The 17,518-nt window shown below is 54.4% G+C and overlaps 1 protein-coding gene across 1 annotated transcript in view; it reads right to left on the reverse strand.

Moving 5' to 3' along the window:
* Positions 1-17,518, reverse strand: part of LOC134949658 (connector enhancer of kinase suppressor of ras 2-like) — a 766,590-nt gene that overhangs the window by 363,682 nt on the left and 385,390 nt on the right. Inside the window, exon 5 of the mRNA XM_063938397.1 lies at positions 8,880-8,921. Within this exon, the coding sequence (XP_063794467.1) occupies positions 8,880-8,921 (42 nt within the window). The remainder of the gene's footprint in view (positions 1-8,879; positions 8,922-17,518) is intronic.

The raw sequence follows: 17,518 nt of genomic DNA on the forward strand, positions 1-17,518 counted from the left end.
TCAACTATGTAAAGAACAAAGTATTTAATAAGAATATTTCATTCATTCAGATCTAGGATGTGTTATTTTAGTGTTCCCTATATTTTTTTGAGCAGTGTATATATATAAAAAAAATAATAATAAAAAAAAATATATATATATGTATCTCCTATATATTAGCCCTGTGACTCTATGCCTGCCGTTCTAACGGCTGGGTGGAGTCACAGTGTGGGCGGAGTTAGCAGCACACCACTAGCAGAACGGGAGGAGCAGCCACAGACTCCACCCACCATCCCCACACAGAAGCCACCAGGGCACGGACACCCCACAGTGCCAGGTAACCATAGACCCCTCCCTTGCCACCTACAAACCACTGTCACCCGCACCACACACCCCAAACCCCCCCTCCACCAGCTCCCACATGAAGCCATGGATGGCCGAGACACCCCCCACCCCGACGCCTGCATACCTCACCAGCACACACTGCCCAGCCTAACCCCACACCACCGATCCCACCCGCCGCACAAGCCAGCACCTCCCACAGCCATCCTCGGAACGGACACGGCGGCCGGGCCCCCTCCGGGCCGCACCACGGCCGACCAGACAGCCGCAGTCCGCACCACCCCTCCCGCCCTGCACACACCTCCAGCGTCAGCTCCCGCACTGCAAGCCGCGCCTGGGACCCACTGTCCCGCCAGACGCCGTACGCACAACGGACGAAGACAGTGCAGTTACCCGTGCCTGTAACTGCCGCCGCCGCCATACACATCAGGAGGGACGGGTGGCGCAGGAGAAGACTTCATAGCCCTCCCTGCGCCGCGTACAGACACCCGCCCGCCTCCTCCGCACACCGAATACAACGCTGCCTCCCACCATTCCCAGAGACCCCGGACTGCACACCACAGGGACTGGACTGCCTTCTCCACAGGCCAGAGACGGGGGACAGCGCGCCTGGTACTGTGGCCGCTGCACCAACTTCACAGGTGAGAGAGAGTGCACAGGCAGCACCGCGTCTCTGCGTCCCCTCCCTGCCGCCCCCGCGTCTCTGCGTCCCCTCCCTGCCGCCCCGCGTCTCTGCGTCCCCTCCCTGTCGTCCGGCGTCTCCTGCGTCCCCTCTCTGCCGCCCCGCGTCCCCTCCCTGCGCCCCGCGTCTCTGTGCTGCCCCGCATCTCTGCGTCCCATCCCTGCCGCCCCGCGTCTCTGCGTCCCCTCCCTGCCGCCCCGCCTCGCTGCGTCCCCCCCCCTGCCACCCCGCGTCTCTGCGTCCCCTCCCTGCCGCCCCGCCTCGCTGCATCCCCCCCCCTGCCACCCCCGCGTCTCTGGGTCCCCCTCCCTGCCGCCCCGCCTCGCTGCGTCCCCCCCCTGCCACCCCGCGTCTCTGCGTCCCCTCCCTGCCGCCCCGCGTCTCTGCGTCCCCTCCCTGCCGCCCCGCATCTCTGCGTCCCCTGCGTGCCGCCCCCGCGTCTCTGCGTCCCCTCCGTGCCGCCCCGCGTCTCTGCGTACCCTCCGTGCCGCTACGCATCTCTGCGCGTCCCCTCCGTGCCGCCCCGCGTCTATGCGTCCCCTTCCCTGCCGCCCCGCGTCTATGCGCCCCCTCCCTGCTGCCCCGCGTCTCTCTGCGTCCCCTCCCTGCCGCCCCGCATCTCTGCGTCCCCTCCGTGCCGCCCGCGTCTCTGCGTCCCCCCCGTGCCGCCCGCGTCTCTGCGTCCCCTCCGTGCCGCCCCGCGTCTCTGCGTCCCCCCCTGCCACCCCGCGTCTCTGCGTCCCCTCCCTGCGCCGCCCCGCCTCGCTGCATCCCCCCCTGCCACCCCGCGTCTCTGCGTCCCCTCCCTGCCGCCCCGCGTCTCTGCGTCCCCTCCCTGCCGCCCCGCGTCTCTGCGTCCCCCTCCGTGCCGCCCCGCGTCTCTGCGTCCCCTCCGTGCCGCCCCGCGTCTCTGCGTACCCTCCGTGCCGCTACGCGTCTCTGCGCGTCCCCTCCGTGCCGCCCCGCGTCTATGCATCCCTTCCGTGCCGCCTCGCGTCTATGCGCCCCTCCCACCACCCCGCGTTTCTGCTTCCCCCCCCGCCGCCCCGCGTCTCTGCATCCCCTCCGTGCCGCCCCGCATCTCTGCGTCCCCTCCGTGCCGCCCGCGTCTCTGCGTCCCCTCCGTGTCGCCCCACGTCTCTGCGTCCCCTCCGTGCCGCCCCGCGTCTCTGCGTCCCCTCCCTGCCGCCCCGCGTCTCTGCGTCCCCTCCCTGCCGCCCTGCGACTCTGCGTCCCCTCCCCGCACCTCTGCGTCACTCCCTGCCGCCCCGCGTCTCGGCGCCCCCTCCCTACCGCCCCCGCGTCTCTGTATCCCCTCCCTGCCTCTGCGTCCCCTCCCTGCCGCCCCGCGTCTCTGCGTCCCCTCCCTGCCGCCCCGCGTCTCTGCGTCCCCTCCCTGCCGCCCCGCGTCTCTGCGTCCCTCCGTGCCGCCCCGCGTCTCTGCGTCCCCTCCGTGCCGCCCCGCGTCTCTGCGTCCCCTCCCTGCCGCCCCGCCTCGCTGCGTCCCCCCCCCTGCCACCCCGCGTCTCTGCGTCCCCTCCCTGCCGCCCCGCGTCTCTGCGTCCTCTCCCTGCCGCCCCGCATCTCTGCGTCCCTCCGTGCCGCCCCGCGTCTCTGCGTCCCCTCCGTGCCGCCCCGCGTCTCTGCGTCCCCTCCGTGCCGCTACGCGTCTCTGCGCGTCCCCTCCGTGCCGCCCCGCGTCTCTGCGTCCCTTCCGTGCCGCTTCGCGTCTATGCGCCCCTCCCACCACCCCGCGTTTCTGCGCCCCCCCCCCCCTCGCCGCCCCGCCTCGCTGCGTCCCCTCCCTGCCGCCCCGCGGCTATGCCTCCCCTCCCTGCCGCCCGCCTCTCTGCGTCCCCTCCCTGCCGCCCCGCTTCTCTGCATCCCCTCCCTGCCGCCCCGCGTCTCTGCATCCCCTCCCAGCCGCACCGCGTCTGTGTCCCCTCCCTGCGTCTCTGTGTCCCCTCCCTGCCGCTCCGCCTCTCTGCGTTCCCTCCCTGCCGCCCCCGCGTCTCTGCGTCCACTCCCTGCGTCTCTGCGTCCCCTCCCCCATGGCCCGCGTCTCTGCGTCCCCTCCCTGCTGCCCGCGTCTCTGCGTCCCCCTCTCTGCCGCCCCGCGTCTCTGCGTCCCCTCCTTGCCACCTCCCGTCTCTGCCTCCCCTCCCTGCAGCCCAGCGTCCTCTGCCTCCCCTCCCTGCGCCCGCGTCTCTGCGTCTTCTCCCTGGTTGCCCTGCGTCTCCTCCCTGCCGCCCCTTCTCTCTGCGTCCCCTCCCTGCCAACCTGCCTCTGTGTCCCCTCCCTGCATGTCTACGTCCGCTCCCTGCCGCCCCGCATCCCGTCTCTGCGTCCCCTCCCTGCCGCCCCCCGCCTCTCTGCGTCCCCTCCCTGCCACCCCGCTTCTCTGCATCCCCTCCCTGCCGCCCCGCATCTCAGCATCCCCTTCCTGGCACCCCGCGTCTCTGCGTCCCCTTCCTGCGTCCCCCTCCCTGCCTGCTCCGCCTCTCTGCGTCCCCTCCTTGCCGCCCCCGCGTCTCTGCGTCCCCTTCCTGGCACCCAGCGTCTCTGCATCCCCTTCATGGCACCCCGCATCTGTGTCTTCTCCCTGCGTCTCTGCATCCCCTCCCCTGCCGCTCCGCCTCTCTGCGTCCCCTCCTTGCCGCCCCGCGTCTCTGCGTCCCCTTCCTGGCACCCTTCGTCTCTGCGTCCCCTCCCTGCGTCTCTGCGTCCCCTCCCTGCCGCCCCGCGTCTCTGCATCCCCTCCCTCCCCGCGGTCTCTGCATCCTCTCCCCCGCCTCTCTGCGTCCCCTCCCTGCCGCCCCACCTCCCTGCGTTCCCTCCCTGCCGCCCTGTCCCCTCCCTGCCGACCTGCCTCTGTGTCCCCTCCCTGCATCTGTGTTCCCTCCTCTGCCGCCCCCGCCTCTCTGCGTCCCCTCCCTGCCGCCCCGCGCCTCTGCGTCCCCTCCCTGTTGCCCCGCGCCTCTGCGTCCCTTCCCTGCCGCCCCGCACCTTTGTGTCCCCTCCCTCCCCGCGTCTCTGCGTCCCCTCTCTCCCCGCACCTCTGCGTCCCCTCCCTCCCCGCGCCTCTGCGTCCCCTCCCTCCCTCCCTCCCCACACCTCTGCATCCCCTTCCTGGCACCCCGCATCTCTGCGTCCCCTCCCCGCGCCTCTGCGTCCCCTCCCTCCCCGCGCCTCTGCATCCCCTCCCTCCCTTCCCACGCCTCTGCGTCCCCTCCCTCCCTCCCCGCACCTCTGCATCCCCTTCCTGGCACCCCGCATCTCTGCGTCCCCTCCCTCCCTCCCTGCGTCTCTGCGTCCCATCCCTCCCTCCCCGCGCCTCTGCGTCCCCTCCCTCTCCGCGCCTCGGCGTCCCCTCCCTCCCCGCACCTCTGCGTCCCCTCCCTCCCCGCGCCTCTGCGTCCCCTCCCTGCCGCCCCGCGCCTCTGTGCCCCCTCTCTACCGCCCCGCATCTCTGTATCCCCGACCTGCCTATGTGTCCCCGACCTGCCTCTGCGTCACCTCCCTGCCGCCCCGCGTCTCTGCATCACCTCCCTGCCGCCCCGCGTTTCTGCGTCACCTCCCTGCCGCCCCGCGTCTCTGCGTCACCTCCCTGCCGATCTGCGTCACCTCCCTGCCGCCCCGCGTCTCTGCGTCCCCTCCCTGGCCCTCCACATCTCTGCGTCCCCTTCCTGGCGCCCCGCGTCTCTGCGTCCCCTCCCTGGCGCCCCGCATTTCTGCGTCCCCTCCCTGGCGCCCCGCGTCCCCTCCCTGGAGCCCTGCCTCTGTGTCCCCTCCCTGCCAACCTGCATCTGTGTCCCCTCCCTGCGTCTCTGCCTCCCCTCCCTGCCGCCTCGCGTCCCGTCTCTGCCTCCCCTCCCTGCCGCCCGCGTCTCTGCCTCCCCTCCCTGCCGCCCCGCCTCTGTGTCCCCTCCCTGCCGCCCGCGTCTCTGCCTCCCCTCCCTGCCGCCCCACCTCTGTGTCCCCTCCCTGCCGCACTGTGTCTCTGTGTCCCCGCCCTGCGTCTGTGTCCCCGCCCTGCATCTCTGTGTCCCCGCCCTGCATCTCTGTGTCCCCGCCCTGCGTCTCTGTGTCCCCTCCCCGCGTCTCTGTCTCCGCCCCGCGTCTTTGTGTCCCCACCCCGACGCCCCGCGTCTGTGTCCCCTCCCTGACGCCGCGCGTCTCTGCAGTGGTTAAAGGGGCGCAGCCCCTTCCGACGGTGTGAAGAGCGCCCGTAGGGCACGATGAAGCACCTAGTATATATATATACAGTGTATATATTTATTCTTGTGACATAACATACAACGCCTCAGTATACACGTCCGGATCATTTGGAACAGGTGGCACAGTGGTCGGTATTGGGGTAATGGGTTCAGTCAGTTCTAACCAGGGGCCTATCTGCAGAGAGTTTTACATTACGTTGCCTCATATGGTGGTGCTATATACTGTATATATACAAGAAGGATCAGTGCCTGTGGCAGGTTTCTGCAGTTTTGGTAGCACAGAAATCACTTTGTTGTGTTATACTGTATAATTATAACACCACAACACACAGTTTACCAGTTATAGGACCTGTACAGGTCGCCTGCGCACTTCTGAATCACCTCTGGACAGCAGTTAGGGGGCCGGGAGTGGGATACCACCACGGATGATGGTGCCGCATTGGCGTGAACGGCCAGCACGGTTACAGGAGGTTTATAAATGTGCAATAGCTTGGTGTCTCCTGTTACATGAGCACGAGGAGTAAAGTATTGATCTTCTAGAACAAACTGCTCTCTGTGACAACAAAATCCATACAGTGACAGAAAGCAGATACAGTAACGCAAAGGCTTTGGCCTAGTAAAGGGGACGCGTCCTTTATAACACGCAGCGAAACGACGGGAATTATAGTCTAGCTGGCAGCACGGCTCATCCAGAGCAAGGCGGGATTGTCGCACGATTCTCTGTGCGGAGTATTGACGAGCTGTTTTTATCGCACATTTAGACGGGAAACATCCGCTCGACATTGGAGATAACGCAGAGGTAGTATTACACAACCTCCCTGTAATATGCCGCCGCTGAAGTACTTTCCCAGCAGAGATGAAGTGGCGGCTTTAATAGAGGAAGAGAAGAAAAGCACAGCTTGAAAGTAGAATTTCCATTTCGACAAGTAATGTTTGTTTACACGCACAATGAGCGCACTGGATGTGTTTATGGAAATACGCCGCTTGACAAATGACAGGGGGAAAAATACCTATTTAGAAAATTATTTCTCATTAACTGTTATGTCGCAAAGCAGCTCCGTGAGTGTTATGTGGCTGTGATTATGTTTCTGAGACGTACAGTATGTGGTAATAAGCCCCACTGGTGGCTCCTGACTTACTGAATATTAAAGCGTCTCCTGCACATGGGAATTCATTCAATCATCCCAGCGCACAGCAGCAAAGACGGATTCATGGTGCTGGGTCCCGGACCATAGTTTTCCTTCTTACAGTAACTCAGACCTCTAGGATTGGGATGGTTGAAGGGTCAGTATATAGGCACTATGCTGATATACATAGCTCACTGCCAATACTGCTATGTCTGCCGCTTCTGGCTTGTGGCAGCATACGGTACCAGAGATTATAAAATGTCAATCACTTAGGATCATGAAAAAGTAACTATATAGAGTCTTGCCCTCCCAGACCCTCATCTGTACCAGGGTGGGGCCCCGATCGTACTGTGGAGAGCTATAGGAGCTGTGGTGAGGTTGCAGCATGGTTCATCAAGGGCGATGGCAAAACAATAACATCATGAACACCTTATACACCCTCATCTCAGTCTAATAAATAAGTATGACATTTCAGGAGTAGGCACTGGCTGCTTGCTCTCCCTCCTTTACTGGCTGCTCCCACCACCCACTGTCTACTGGCAGCTCCCCTGCCCCTCTACTGGTAGCTCCCCCCACCCCTGTCTACTGACAGCTCCCCTGCCCCTCTACTGGCAGCTCCCCCCACCCCCTGTCTACTGACAGCTCCCCTGCCCCTCTACTGGCAGCTCCCCCCACACCCTGTCTACTGGCAGCTCCCCTGCCCCTCTACTGGCAGCTCCCCCCACCCCCTGCTACCCTGCCCCTCTACTGGCAGCTCCCCCCACCCCCTATCTACTGACAGCTACCCTTCCCCTCTACTGGCTGCTCCCACCACCCCCTATCTACTGACAGCTACCCTTCTCCTCTACTGGCAGCTCCCCCCACCCCCTGTATACTGACAGCTACCCTGCCCCTCTACTGGCTGCTCCCCCCACCCCCTATCTACTGGCAGCTACCCTTCCCCTCTACTGGCTGCTCCCCCCACCCACTGTCTACTGACAGCTACCCTTTCCCTCTACTGGCTTCACCCCCCACCCCCTGTCTACTGACAGCTTCCCTTCCCCTCTACTGGCTGCTCCCCCCACCCCCTGTCTACGGACAGCTACCCTGCCCTCTACTGGCTGTTCCCCCTACCCCCTGTCTACTGACAACTACCCTCCCCCTCTACTGGCAGCTCCCCCCACCCCCTGTCTACTGACAGCTACCCTCCCCCTCTACTGGCAGCTCCCCCAGCCCCGTCTACTGACAGCTACCCTGCCCCTCTACTGGCTGCTCCCCCCACCCCCTGTCTACTGACAGCTACTCTGCCCCTCTACTGGCAGCTACCCCCATCCCACTGTCTACTGACAGCTACCCTGCCCCTCTACTGGCTGCTCCCCCCACCCGCTATCTACTGACAGCTACCCTTCCCCTCTACTGGCTGCTCCCCCCACCCACTGTCTACTGACAGCTACCCTTTCCCTCTACTGGCTTCTCCCCCCACCCCCTGTCTACGGACAGCTACCCTGCCCCTCTACTGGCTGCTCCCCCCACCCCCTGTCTACTGACAGCTACCCTTTCCCTCTACTGGCTTCTCCCCCCACCCCCTGTCTACGGACAGCTACCCTGCCCCTCTACTGGCTGCTCCCCCCACCCCCTGTCTACTGACAGCTACCCTCCCCCTCTACTGGCAGCTCCCCCCACCCCCTGTCTACTGACAGTTACCCTCCCCCTCTACTGGCAGCTCCCCCCACCCCCTGTCTACTGACAGCTACCCTGCCCCTCTACTGGCTGCTCCCCCCACCCCCTGTCTACTGACAGCTACCCTGCCCCTCTACTGGCAGCTACCCCTATCCCACTGTCTACGGACAGCTACCCTGACCCTCTACTGGCTACTCCTCTGTACTTTTCAAGGGGTGTGTCCTAATCAGGAGGCGTGTCCATGCACTTTTAGAAAAACATACAGAAAAAACTGTATTTTAAGTGCCTCCATGGCCACACTGCAGCCCCGCGTACATTAGGGTGTCCTGGGCTGAGGAGAAGCACTGTAGATGCTGCTACCAGGTAAAGTGGGAGAGGGGGGACCTGGACCCCCACTGGGCCCCTCCATCAGACCTGGGTCTGGGTAATTTGTAGCATCCCCCCCCCCCCCCCTCCTTCTCAGCACCACTGGCTGTCTCCTCTCTCTGGGACAAGTAGCTTCATTCTAGTTACTGTGGAATTCATATTGATATACTTTACAGAATCTGTACAATGTACACAGGGCACTGGGGTGGCCCGAAATAAAAGAATTTGCCATAAGTGGCCCACAGCCGTTCATATCACCTACCAAACATACGTCACACGCTCCAACTTCTCTCTTCCATACATGTGCGGTAAATACTGCAGTCATGCTCACATTGTCATTCATCCTTTCACCTTGCCAAATGAAACCATCAAACTTATTTTTCAACAATACGGTTAGAGGAAAAGAAAAAATGTAACACACATCTGATTTGCTGGGACAATTAAGTACAACATGAAATCCGAGGAGCGACAGAAGTGTACAGGGGTAAAAGACAGCAAATTCCTTACCACATGAAGAATTTTATTTTCAGTTTCATAGACTGTGCAATCCTGGAGAAAGAAGACAAAGAAAAGATTGGTTATAAAAATAATCAGTTTCTGTTGCATAATTCAATTCTTCATTGTCTGCGGAAGGTTTTTTATTTCAGGGGATAAATGTTTCAAATCTCCAGGAAATGTGTATGTGAATGTTGTAATGTGTCAGTACAATGTGACTCTCGGAGAGGAGAAGAGCAATTTATGAGATAAGTCATTAAGAAAAAAAACGAAAACCTAATTTGCATAATTAATTAGCACTGACCTTTTCAATTGTATATAACTTTCTAATTTATTATTGCGCATTGTTATCAATGGAGACAAGATGGTGTCCTTGGATAATTCTAGGCCAAAGACCCAGACTGGGCACAGTGACAGTGATAGGAGGCTGCGTGCGCCGTATGTTCACAGCGATGGCAGGGAACGCGCACATTGGAAACAATCAATTCCCAGATATTAGCCATTCTCTTTCAATAATAACCGCACACAAATAGTTTTCTTGTTTCTGTCTAATGGAATTACTGGGCATAGAATATAATAATATTCCCGCAGCGTGACCTTTCTTAGTGGTTGCATTTTGCGTTCAGTTTAATCAATTTTAACCATTTCTGCGCTAATCTGGGAATCCAGACTTAGGAGAGTTATTCAAAATATAATTTAACACATGAACAGACGTATCTAGTAAAGGTGTAAGAAGTGACTCTTGCAAGACCTGACGCATCTTTGATGTCTTCAACATCCCTATACTATAAAGCAGTGGTTGCCACATACGGTCCTCAAGGCAACCCAACAGGCCAGGTTTTAAGGATCTCCATGCGAAGGCACAGGTGATATAATCCGTACCCCAGTCAGTTTGATTAAACCATCTGTGCATGAGGAGGGATATCTATAAAACATGGATGCCTACTTTCTGGCTTTACCCTGCGGGAGGGGTCAGCCGAGTCAGCACAGCAACGTGCAGTACGGGGTGTGTGGCTTTATATAGGGGTCGGAGAGGGGGCGTGACACGATGAAAAGGTTATTTGCGGGGGGCGTGGCTGAGCTATCATGTCGCCGTAGCCTTGCCCCCCGCTGTGAAATGCTGAGATTACCGGAATTATGCAGCAGGGGGTGTGGCTAAGATGACGCAATTCATTGTGAATCACGTCATTGGGCACCCGGTCCGCAAACTTTACTTGCCAAGTGGGCGGCTGGGTGCAGGCGGATCCGGGAGACTTGTCTACTTCCCCCGAGGGTCGGGGGCTTCAACCGATTTTTGTGCCATTCCGGGAGAGTAGGCAAATATGTCCTAAAACCTGGACTGTTGGGGTGCTTTGAGGACTGCGTTTGGGAGCCACTGCTATAAAGTATAAATCCTAAAATACATTTAATATACACGAAAGTTGTAGATTTCTGTACAAACGTATGATATTATCATTAACCCTAACAGAGACAACCTGACCGCCATTTCTGTAATAAGGTGTCACCTCCTCAGACCTGAACTATAAACAAATCCTCTACATAAGAGAACAACTGTTTTCCATATTGAACAAACATCGCTATTAATCCGACAAATGATACTTTTTGTTTTCCGTGTAGATGCTCTGACCCTCCTAAACACCCCGAACCACACACTCAGGAGCAGACATTGATAAATGCCTCACGCCTCGAGCTCAGCTATTATAAAAGCTATGTAGACTGTGATAAATGCCTCACGCCTCGAGCTCAGCTATTATAAAAGCTATGTAGACTGTTAAATGTGAATGCTTAACCTCTTCACCTGCGACTTTTACAAGGGAAAGCAACACTGGCGAAATTGCTTTTTTGCTTTCATTGTTTGCCCACAATCACGATAGTTAATCATTATTTCCCAGGAAGCCTAATGGCGCCGTACGTGTGTGTGCTGGGGGCCGGTGGCACAGCGGCCGCTACAAGTTGTTTGTCACAAATCTGTTACTGACATTTATCTCGGGGTGAAATTTGTATTATTATTATATTCTATTTTAGGAAGGTGCCGTGCTACTTCAGAGGCCAGAGGTAGGTGGTCACTTGGAGCCTGGATTGCATGACATGCCTTCGTTTTGCATTTCGGGGGGGAGGGGGGGGGGCACTTATAATATATTCCTCTCTGTATTGTGAGCAGACAGAAATATGTCCCTGCACCGTTATCAACAAACTTTAATATGAAGCAAACCCCAAACCCCTATACATAGAGGAAAAGGAAGTGGTACTTGTTAATTATACAGGCTCCACTTGTTATAGAGAAGACGCTATATGGTCCGGCGGGGTCAAAAGTCCGACAGTCAAATATTTTGACAGGGTCAAAATGACAACACAAAAAAATATATATGTTTTGTTTTATTTTGTGTTTTCAAACATTTTTTTCCCAAAATTTGTTGGAATTCATCCCCTCGCGGGCTCACTTCGCTCGCCTCGCTTCGTGCTCGGTGGCTCTCTCCGCTCCACTTACCACAAGTTTACTAAAAGGTAATAGTTTGAGACACTGATAGCAAATTTTTTTTTAAAGTTGTATAAGCATGAAAAAACCCTACAGAACATGTGTTGACCCTGCCGACCTTTTGACCCTGTCGACCTTTTGACTGAATATCAACCGCTTCCCCATCTCACCTCACACCAGCTGTTTATGGACACCACGATCAAGGTAGGCGTTACTCTGGAGAGTAGAACAGGGCGAAGAGAAAAAAAAACACATTTGTGCAAAAAAATACCCAAAACAGCAGATAGCAGCAGCGGAGGAGCCAGGTCAGAGCCGCGCACAGCGCGTCCTGCGCATTATTACCACGTGACTTATCCTAAATGCAACACAAGACCATGCAGGCAAATGTCATTGGCACCATTGCTCCAGGGGGGCACTCAGTAGGCATGGCGACCTGCGTCCACATTGCCCATCACATACTGACAGGAGGAGGTACCAGCAGACGTGCCCGCTCCCAGCAGCAGCGTCACAATGCCGAAACAGCACTGACTGCGACACTACTGCAGGGAGGGACTCGGTATAATACACTGATGGACGGGATGACGGCGGTCAGAATATTGACAGCGGCATCCCGATCATCATAATCCCAACAGCCCTCCAGAAAGTACCCTAACCCTCCCTTGTGGGTGCCTAACCCTAACCCTCCCCGGTGGTGCCTAACCCTAACCCTCTCTTCCCCGCTGCCTAAACCTAACGCTCCCCGGTGGTGCCTAACCCTAACCCTCCTTCCCCACTTCCTAAACCTAACCCTCCCCGGTGGTGCCTAACCCTAACCCTCCCTTCCCCGCTGCCTAACCCTAACCTTCCCCACTTGGTGTCTAATCCTAACCCTCCCTTCTAAGTGCCTAACCCTAACCTTCCCTCCCCGGTCCCTAACCCTAACCCTCCCATTCTAAGTGCCTATCCCTCCCTCCCCAGTACCTAACCATCCCCTTCCCATCCCTGCACCCTAACCCTAACCCCTTGTAATGCCTAAACCTAACCTCCCACCCCCGTGGAAAGAGCGTTCGGCATTCCTGTATTTTGACTGACAACATTATTCTGATTATTCTTGCCAGTAAATAATATGTATTGTAGTTAGAGAGGCCTGGATGGGTCAGCATTAGGAGGGATTGCCATTGGAGAAGCTAGGGGTGTCTCCAGGTAAGCTGGCTCTCAGATGTTGTAGGAGCCATATTATGTGGCCTTACACTGAGCTATCTGACCCAGAAGCACTGTAATTATTTTTGGGGGTGGGTTTGGGGCGCGGTGCCCCCCGTGCTGGTGTGGCTGGGCTACTTTAGTGCCGCACATTGTAACACTTTATTAACACTTACTAATGTTTCTTCTAATCACTTTTTTTATATTTTTGTTTTATTTTAATCACACCTATCACTTACCTAGCACCTATGTGCTTCTTAACCCTCACTAATTTCTTAATTTTCACCTGTGTGCTGCCCTGGGGTGGCCGGCCTGTGCCGGCATGGTGGGGTCCCGCGGCCCGGACTCATACCTATTGTTAAGGACCCCCAGTGAAAGAGACGGCCGTGCCGATTGGCCTGTTGGCTTAAACCCTATATTTGCAAATATAACCAAGCAAGATCTCTGTATATTTTGCTAATATGTAGTGTTATATCATAAGTCACTCAGTGTGCATTAGGGATACTAAAATGTTTTTCTTACTCAGAATAGCCCCTCCCTTTTAGCACCTGAGTGACATCATTCATTTGATTGAGCAGCTTGCCAGTAAATATGTATCTGTATTTTGATGCCGGGATTCCGATCTCCGTCGGGATTTTGATGCTGGCATTATGCCGTCGGTTGGGATTCTGGCGTCTGTAATTTCGACCGCCGGAATCCCGTTCTGCGCCATTGTAACTACATCACACAAGGAGAGGACACATCTGCTGGTGGATCCTCCACGCATCTCTCCATCAAATCAGTGCCAGTGAGGGGGCGGGCAGCCGCCTTCAGACCATGTGACCTCTGCCAGCAGAGGGACCACGTCAGCACCAGCTGGTCAGGGAGAAGGGGACGGCATTGACTGCAATTTAAGAGAGACCAGCTAAAACCTTGCCTGGGACACCAAACTGGTCAGGGCCGGCTCTGGAGCCATATGTCATATAAATACACATGAAGATGCTTAATGAGCAATATATACATTGCTACATTCAGGGGCGTAGCCAGAACTTTGTGAGCCCCATTTGAAGGGGTCCCTGCACTGATTCACATTATGACATACAGTGTCCCTAGTTCATATTATGCATCACTATAGTGTTACCGACCCTCGGTGTCGGCGGTGCATGCATGCTCTGTCAAAGTCAGAAAAATATCTCTACACACACTGCCATATTTGCACCTCATACTGGTCCGCACTGCGCATGCGTACGCTCTCCCGTACGTGCACATACTCACAGTCGCGGGCACCCGCAGGCGCACGGTATGCGTATTTACGGTAGAGTTTATGTAATCGTAGCGTGCGACTCATTCGTTACATATTTTCACTAATAATGTATTTTGTAGATCATGGTCCCTTTGATAGATTCTGAAAGTTTAGTTAACATAGCATGTTCCTGAACAGAGAGATCCCTCTTTGTATTGTACGAAGGGTCTAACAGGGGTCATACAGTAGTGTTTGGTACCCATCGGAAGAGTATTTAAATAGCAATTGTCCGGTGTTGGTTTGGAGCGGATTAGTCGCTCGTGCGAATAGTTATGGACATAAGAAGTTTATGTCCATTTACTATTATTTGTTCTTACTTAGTCATGCGGCGGGAAACCCAGTATCCCACCCACCTGAACAGTTGGAAACAGTCACAGCCCACCTGTATGAATCAACCTATGACCTTTTGTTATAATGCGAAGCCGAATTCCTGTGTCCAATGAACAATGAGATTGTAGGGACCATTGAATTGTATTGTGTGTGGGGCATAAATAGGCAGGCCGACCGTATCCAGTTCACTCTCTTCAACGGTTCTCATTGCTGATAATCGGGAGCTGGATATAGAGGCGCATGCGATCGTTTCCCCTTGTGCGTAAGTTTTCTCCGCAGTCATATTGTCTTGATGTTATTATGAGCCATCTCTCTCTCCTCTCTTTTTCCCTTATTTTCCCTTGATTGTATTGTATTGTATTGTATGGTATTTCCTGTGTAATTATCTGGTTAGTTAGTCTATGTTATATTGTAGTGTATGCTTTGTACTGTGATTCTTTTGCACGTATAATAGTCATAATACATATAATAGGTTTTGGACCCTAAGCCCAGGTATCTGTGTATTTCTTATAGTGTTAAGTATTCCCTGAGCGTCGGTGACGCCCAAGCAGCTTTGTAGTTAATCAGGTTACACCAGGTTGCATTTACACTCTATCACCACACTAAGGTTTACTGTATATTTCGTTGTTAATGGTATAGAGATAAAGGTTTAACGTCGTAAGCGTCTGCACCGCTGGAGATCTCCTCGTGGTCCCAAGCGTCCGCTACGCTATAGCGAATCATTACGTTAGTCGGCAGCCAATAGCGTGCCTGCCTGTGATCTCTGGGCCGTAAGCGAACGTGACGCTTGAGCGTCTCGACTACGGTTGAGCGATCGTTACGCAACTGGCGTACCCTTATGGTATTTCTTACGTAGATAGCATACAGTGTTCTTAGACCTCTTAAAGTGTTTTATATACGATAAATATTTAGCTTTATCAATTGGGGGCCGTCCAGTCCTTCACATATCTGCACTAGGTAATATCAGCAGACATTATCCATCAGCAAAGGGCGGGAGGTTGTATCCCTCGTAGTGCTGACGGGATAAGCGTCTGCTTCGCTTAGGTAAAGGGTGCTGAAGGAATCCGGGAACCGGAGGTAAGAGCAAAACGCTAGTGTCTTTTAAAACTGTTTATTTTTCTGTCTTGCACGCACACATATATATCTGCATTTCCTTTTCATTTGTGTATTTTCGTATGTCACTCTCCTGTTTGCCAGTTTATAGTTGATAAACGTGCTGAGAGAGATTTGCCGCTATTTCAATAGTTTGAGTAAAGGTAATATAGTTAAAGTGTAGACAAACACACAGTTTTTGCCTGGGAGATAAGGCGAAGTCAGTGTGGTGTGTGGTAGATGATCAAGGATCATCTACATTGATAAAAGTATAAATTGTGTTACGGTGGATCTTTGCTTTGCGTACACGTGTCTCTAACAAAGACTTGCGTACGCAATCCAAAGGCCGACGCACGCAGCGTATATTACGCAACGGAGCGTCTGGGTACGCCCACGTAACTCAAACAACAGGCGATAAGTAGCGCAACGCGGTAAATAACGCAAAGCGATAAATAGCACAAATTGATTTCAGCTTTCCAAAACTTAGTTTAAATACCTTACTTTACTGCAACACCTCTGGGGAGAGCTATCAGACTACGGGAAATGATTTTTTTTTCTGATCAGAAAACTATAAGAATGATAGTGGGTTGTAAACGGTATGAGTGTATTGAATCCCGCTTTGTGGACTTTGTGATCTATGTGATAAAACGGTATTGAATCCCGCTTTGTGGACTTTGTGATCTGTGTGATCTATGAGCACGGCCTGAAGTGAAAACGTGCAACAGAGTGTGATAAAGTTTTCGTTGTATTACGCTCTGGCCAATGATCCTACCATTTATGGGCAACAAGTGTCTATAAGTGGTACGATTGGACCGCACGGTTGTATGTGTGACCAATAACGCAACGTGATATGAGGTCGTATATCCATGCGTAAATCTTGCCCTCATACGTGTTGTAGGGAGCACATGCAAGCGTGATTTGTGTAAAGAAAAAGGAAGGGAATTTTCTCAGGAAAATCTCTAAAGATAGGGCCTGCAACGGCTACACGTGTCTGCTAGAAGGCGGACCGGAGATACCCGGAGCAGAAGAAGTTCAGTGGAAGAGCTTTAAGGATTTCCAACGAAGTTCTGTGTTTGGTGCATTTTAGGAAGTTTTTCTGTGTTAGACAGGTCCACAATGGCAGCCAAGTGCACAATACAGAGACGGTCGGAGGTCAGGATTCAGACTCCAGAGGCTTGCAGACCCCGAGGGTCTGCTCGGTTAGTAATGTGGAGGAGGTATGGTCCCCACACTGAGACCTTTTGTGATGAATGGACACGAATGACTGCGGGGGATAAGGCACCATTTCCCGGGATAGGTAGTTTTGACTTAGAGGTGTTGCATAATTTAAGGCGGAGGATCTGTCTCATAAAATCCTGGAAACAACGAGTTAAAAATGATGATTGTTTGCAGATATGGCTACAGGAAAGTGACATGCAGAGAAATGTAACTTACATACCTAACTTTCATCTTGAGAGGAGAGACATGGCAATGGAGGGGATTATGGTTGCGGAGAAAAGCACAAGGGTGAACAATAAAAACGCTCTTAGCAACTGTAGTATAGATGATAAGAATAAGTGTAATAAATGTAACACAGATAATTGTAATACTGTTGAATGTACAACTATTAACCCATGCAAGTCGCACCCCATGTTAAACTTTCCTCAGGAACACCAACAAGAAAGTGAGCCCAGAACGATGTCGGCACCTCTTCCAGAAGCCATCACACAAGACATCCAGGTGGACGCGACCCAATCGGTAAAGACTGTAATCAAACCCCCTAATGGAGGGTCAGGTGAGGTCGTGTCCACAGGTACGTATGGTATTATACATTATTCACAAACAAATGTACCTCATATTGTAGAATCAATTCAGAATGACGTTACTGGACTTAATCCTGTCAGGGTAATTGCAGTACCAAATGGGAAAACTGACTCTTCAGGAGTCACCCCCGTCAGGAACATCGCCATGTACTGCCCCTTTTCCCGAACAGAATTAAGAACAATTCTGTCTGAATTTCCTGATCCCAGGAAAGACTTAGTTGCTTGTCAAAGATACATTAGAGTGCTAGGACATACTGCAGAGCCAAATAACAAAGATTGGAGGACAGTTTTGAGGGCATGTTTACCCCCCGATGTTGATTCATTGAAATTTATCGCTGATTGTAAGCTAGATGAGGAAGTGCCACTAACAAACGAGTATAACCAAGATAATGTAAAAAGAATCAATCTACAGTTGAAAGAATATTTTCCCACAGTAGTAAAATGGAATAAAATCTTTACAATAAAACAAAAAGAAGGTGAATCCGCATCA

The sequence above is a fragment of the Pseudophryne corroboree genome, chromosome 8 (genome assembly GCF_028390025.1).
Source record: "Pseudophryne corroboree isolate aPseCor3 chromosome 8, aPseCor3.hap2, whole genome shotgun sequence".
Classification (NCBI taxonomy): Eukaryota; Metazoa; Chordata; class Amphibia; order Anura; family Myobatrachidae; genus Pseudophryne; species Pseudophryne corroboree.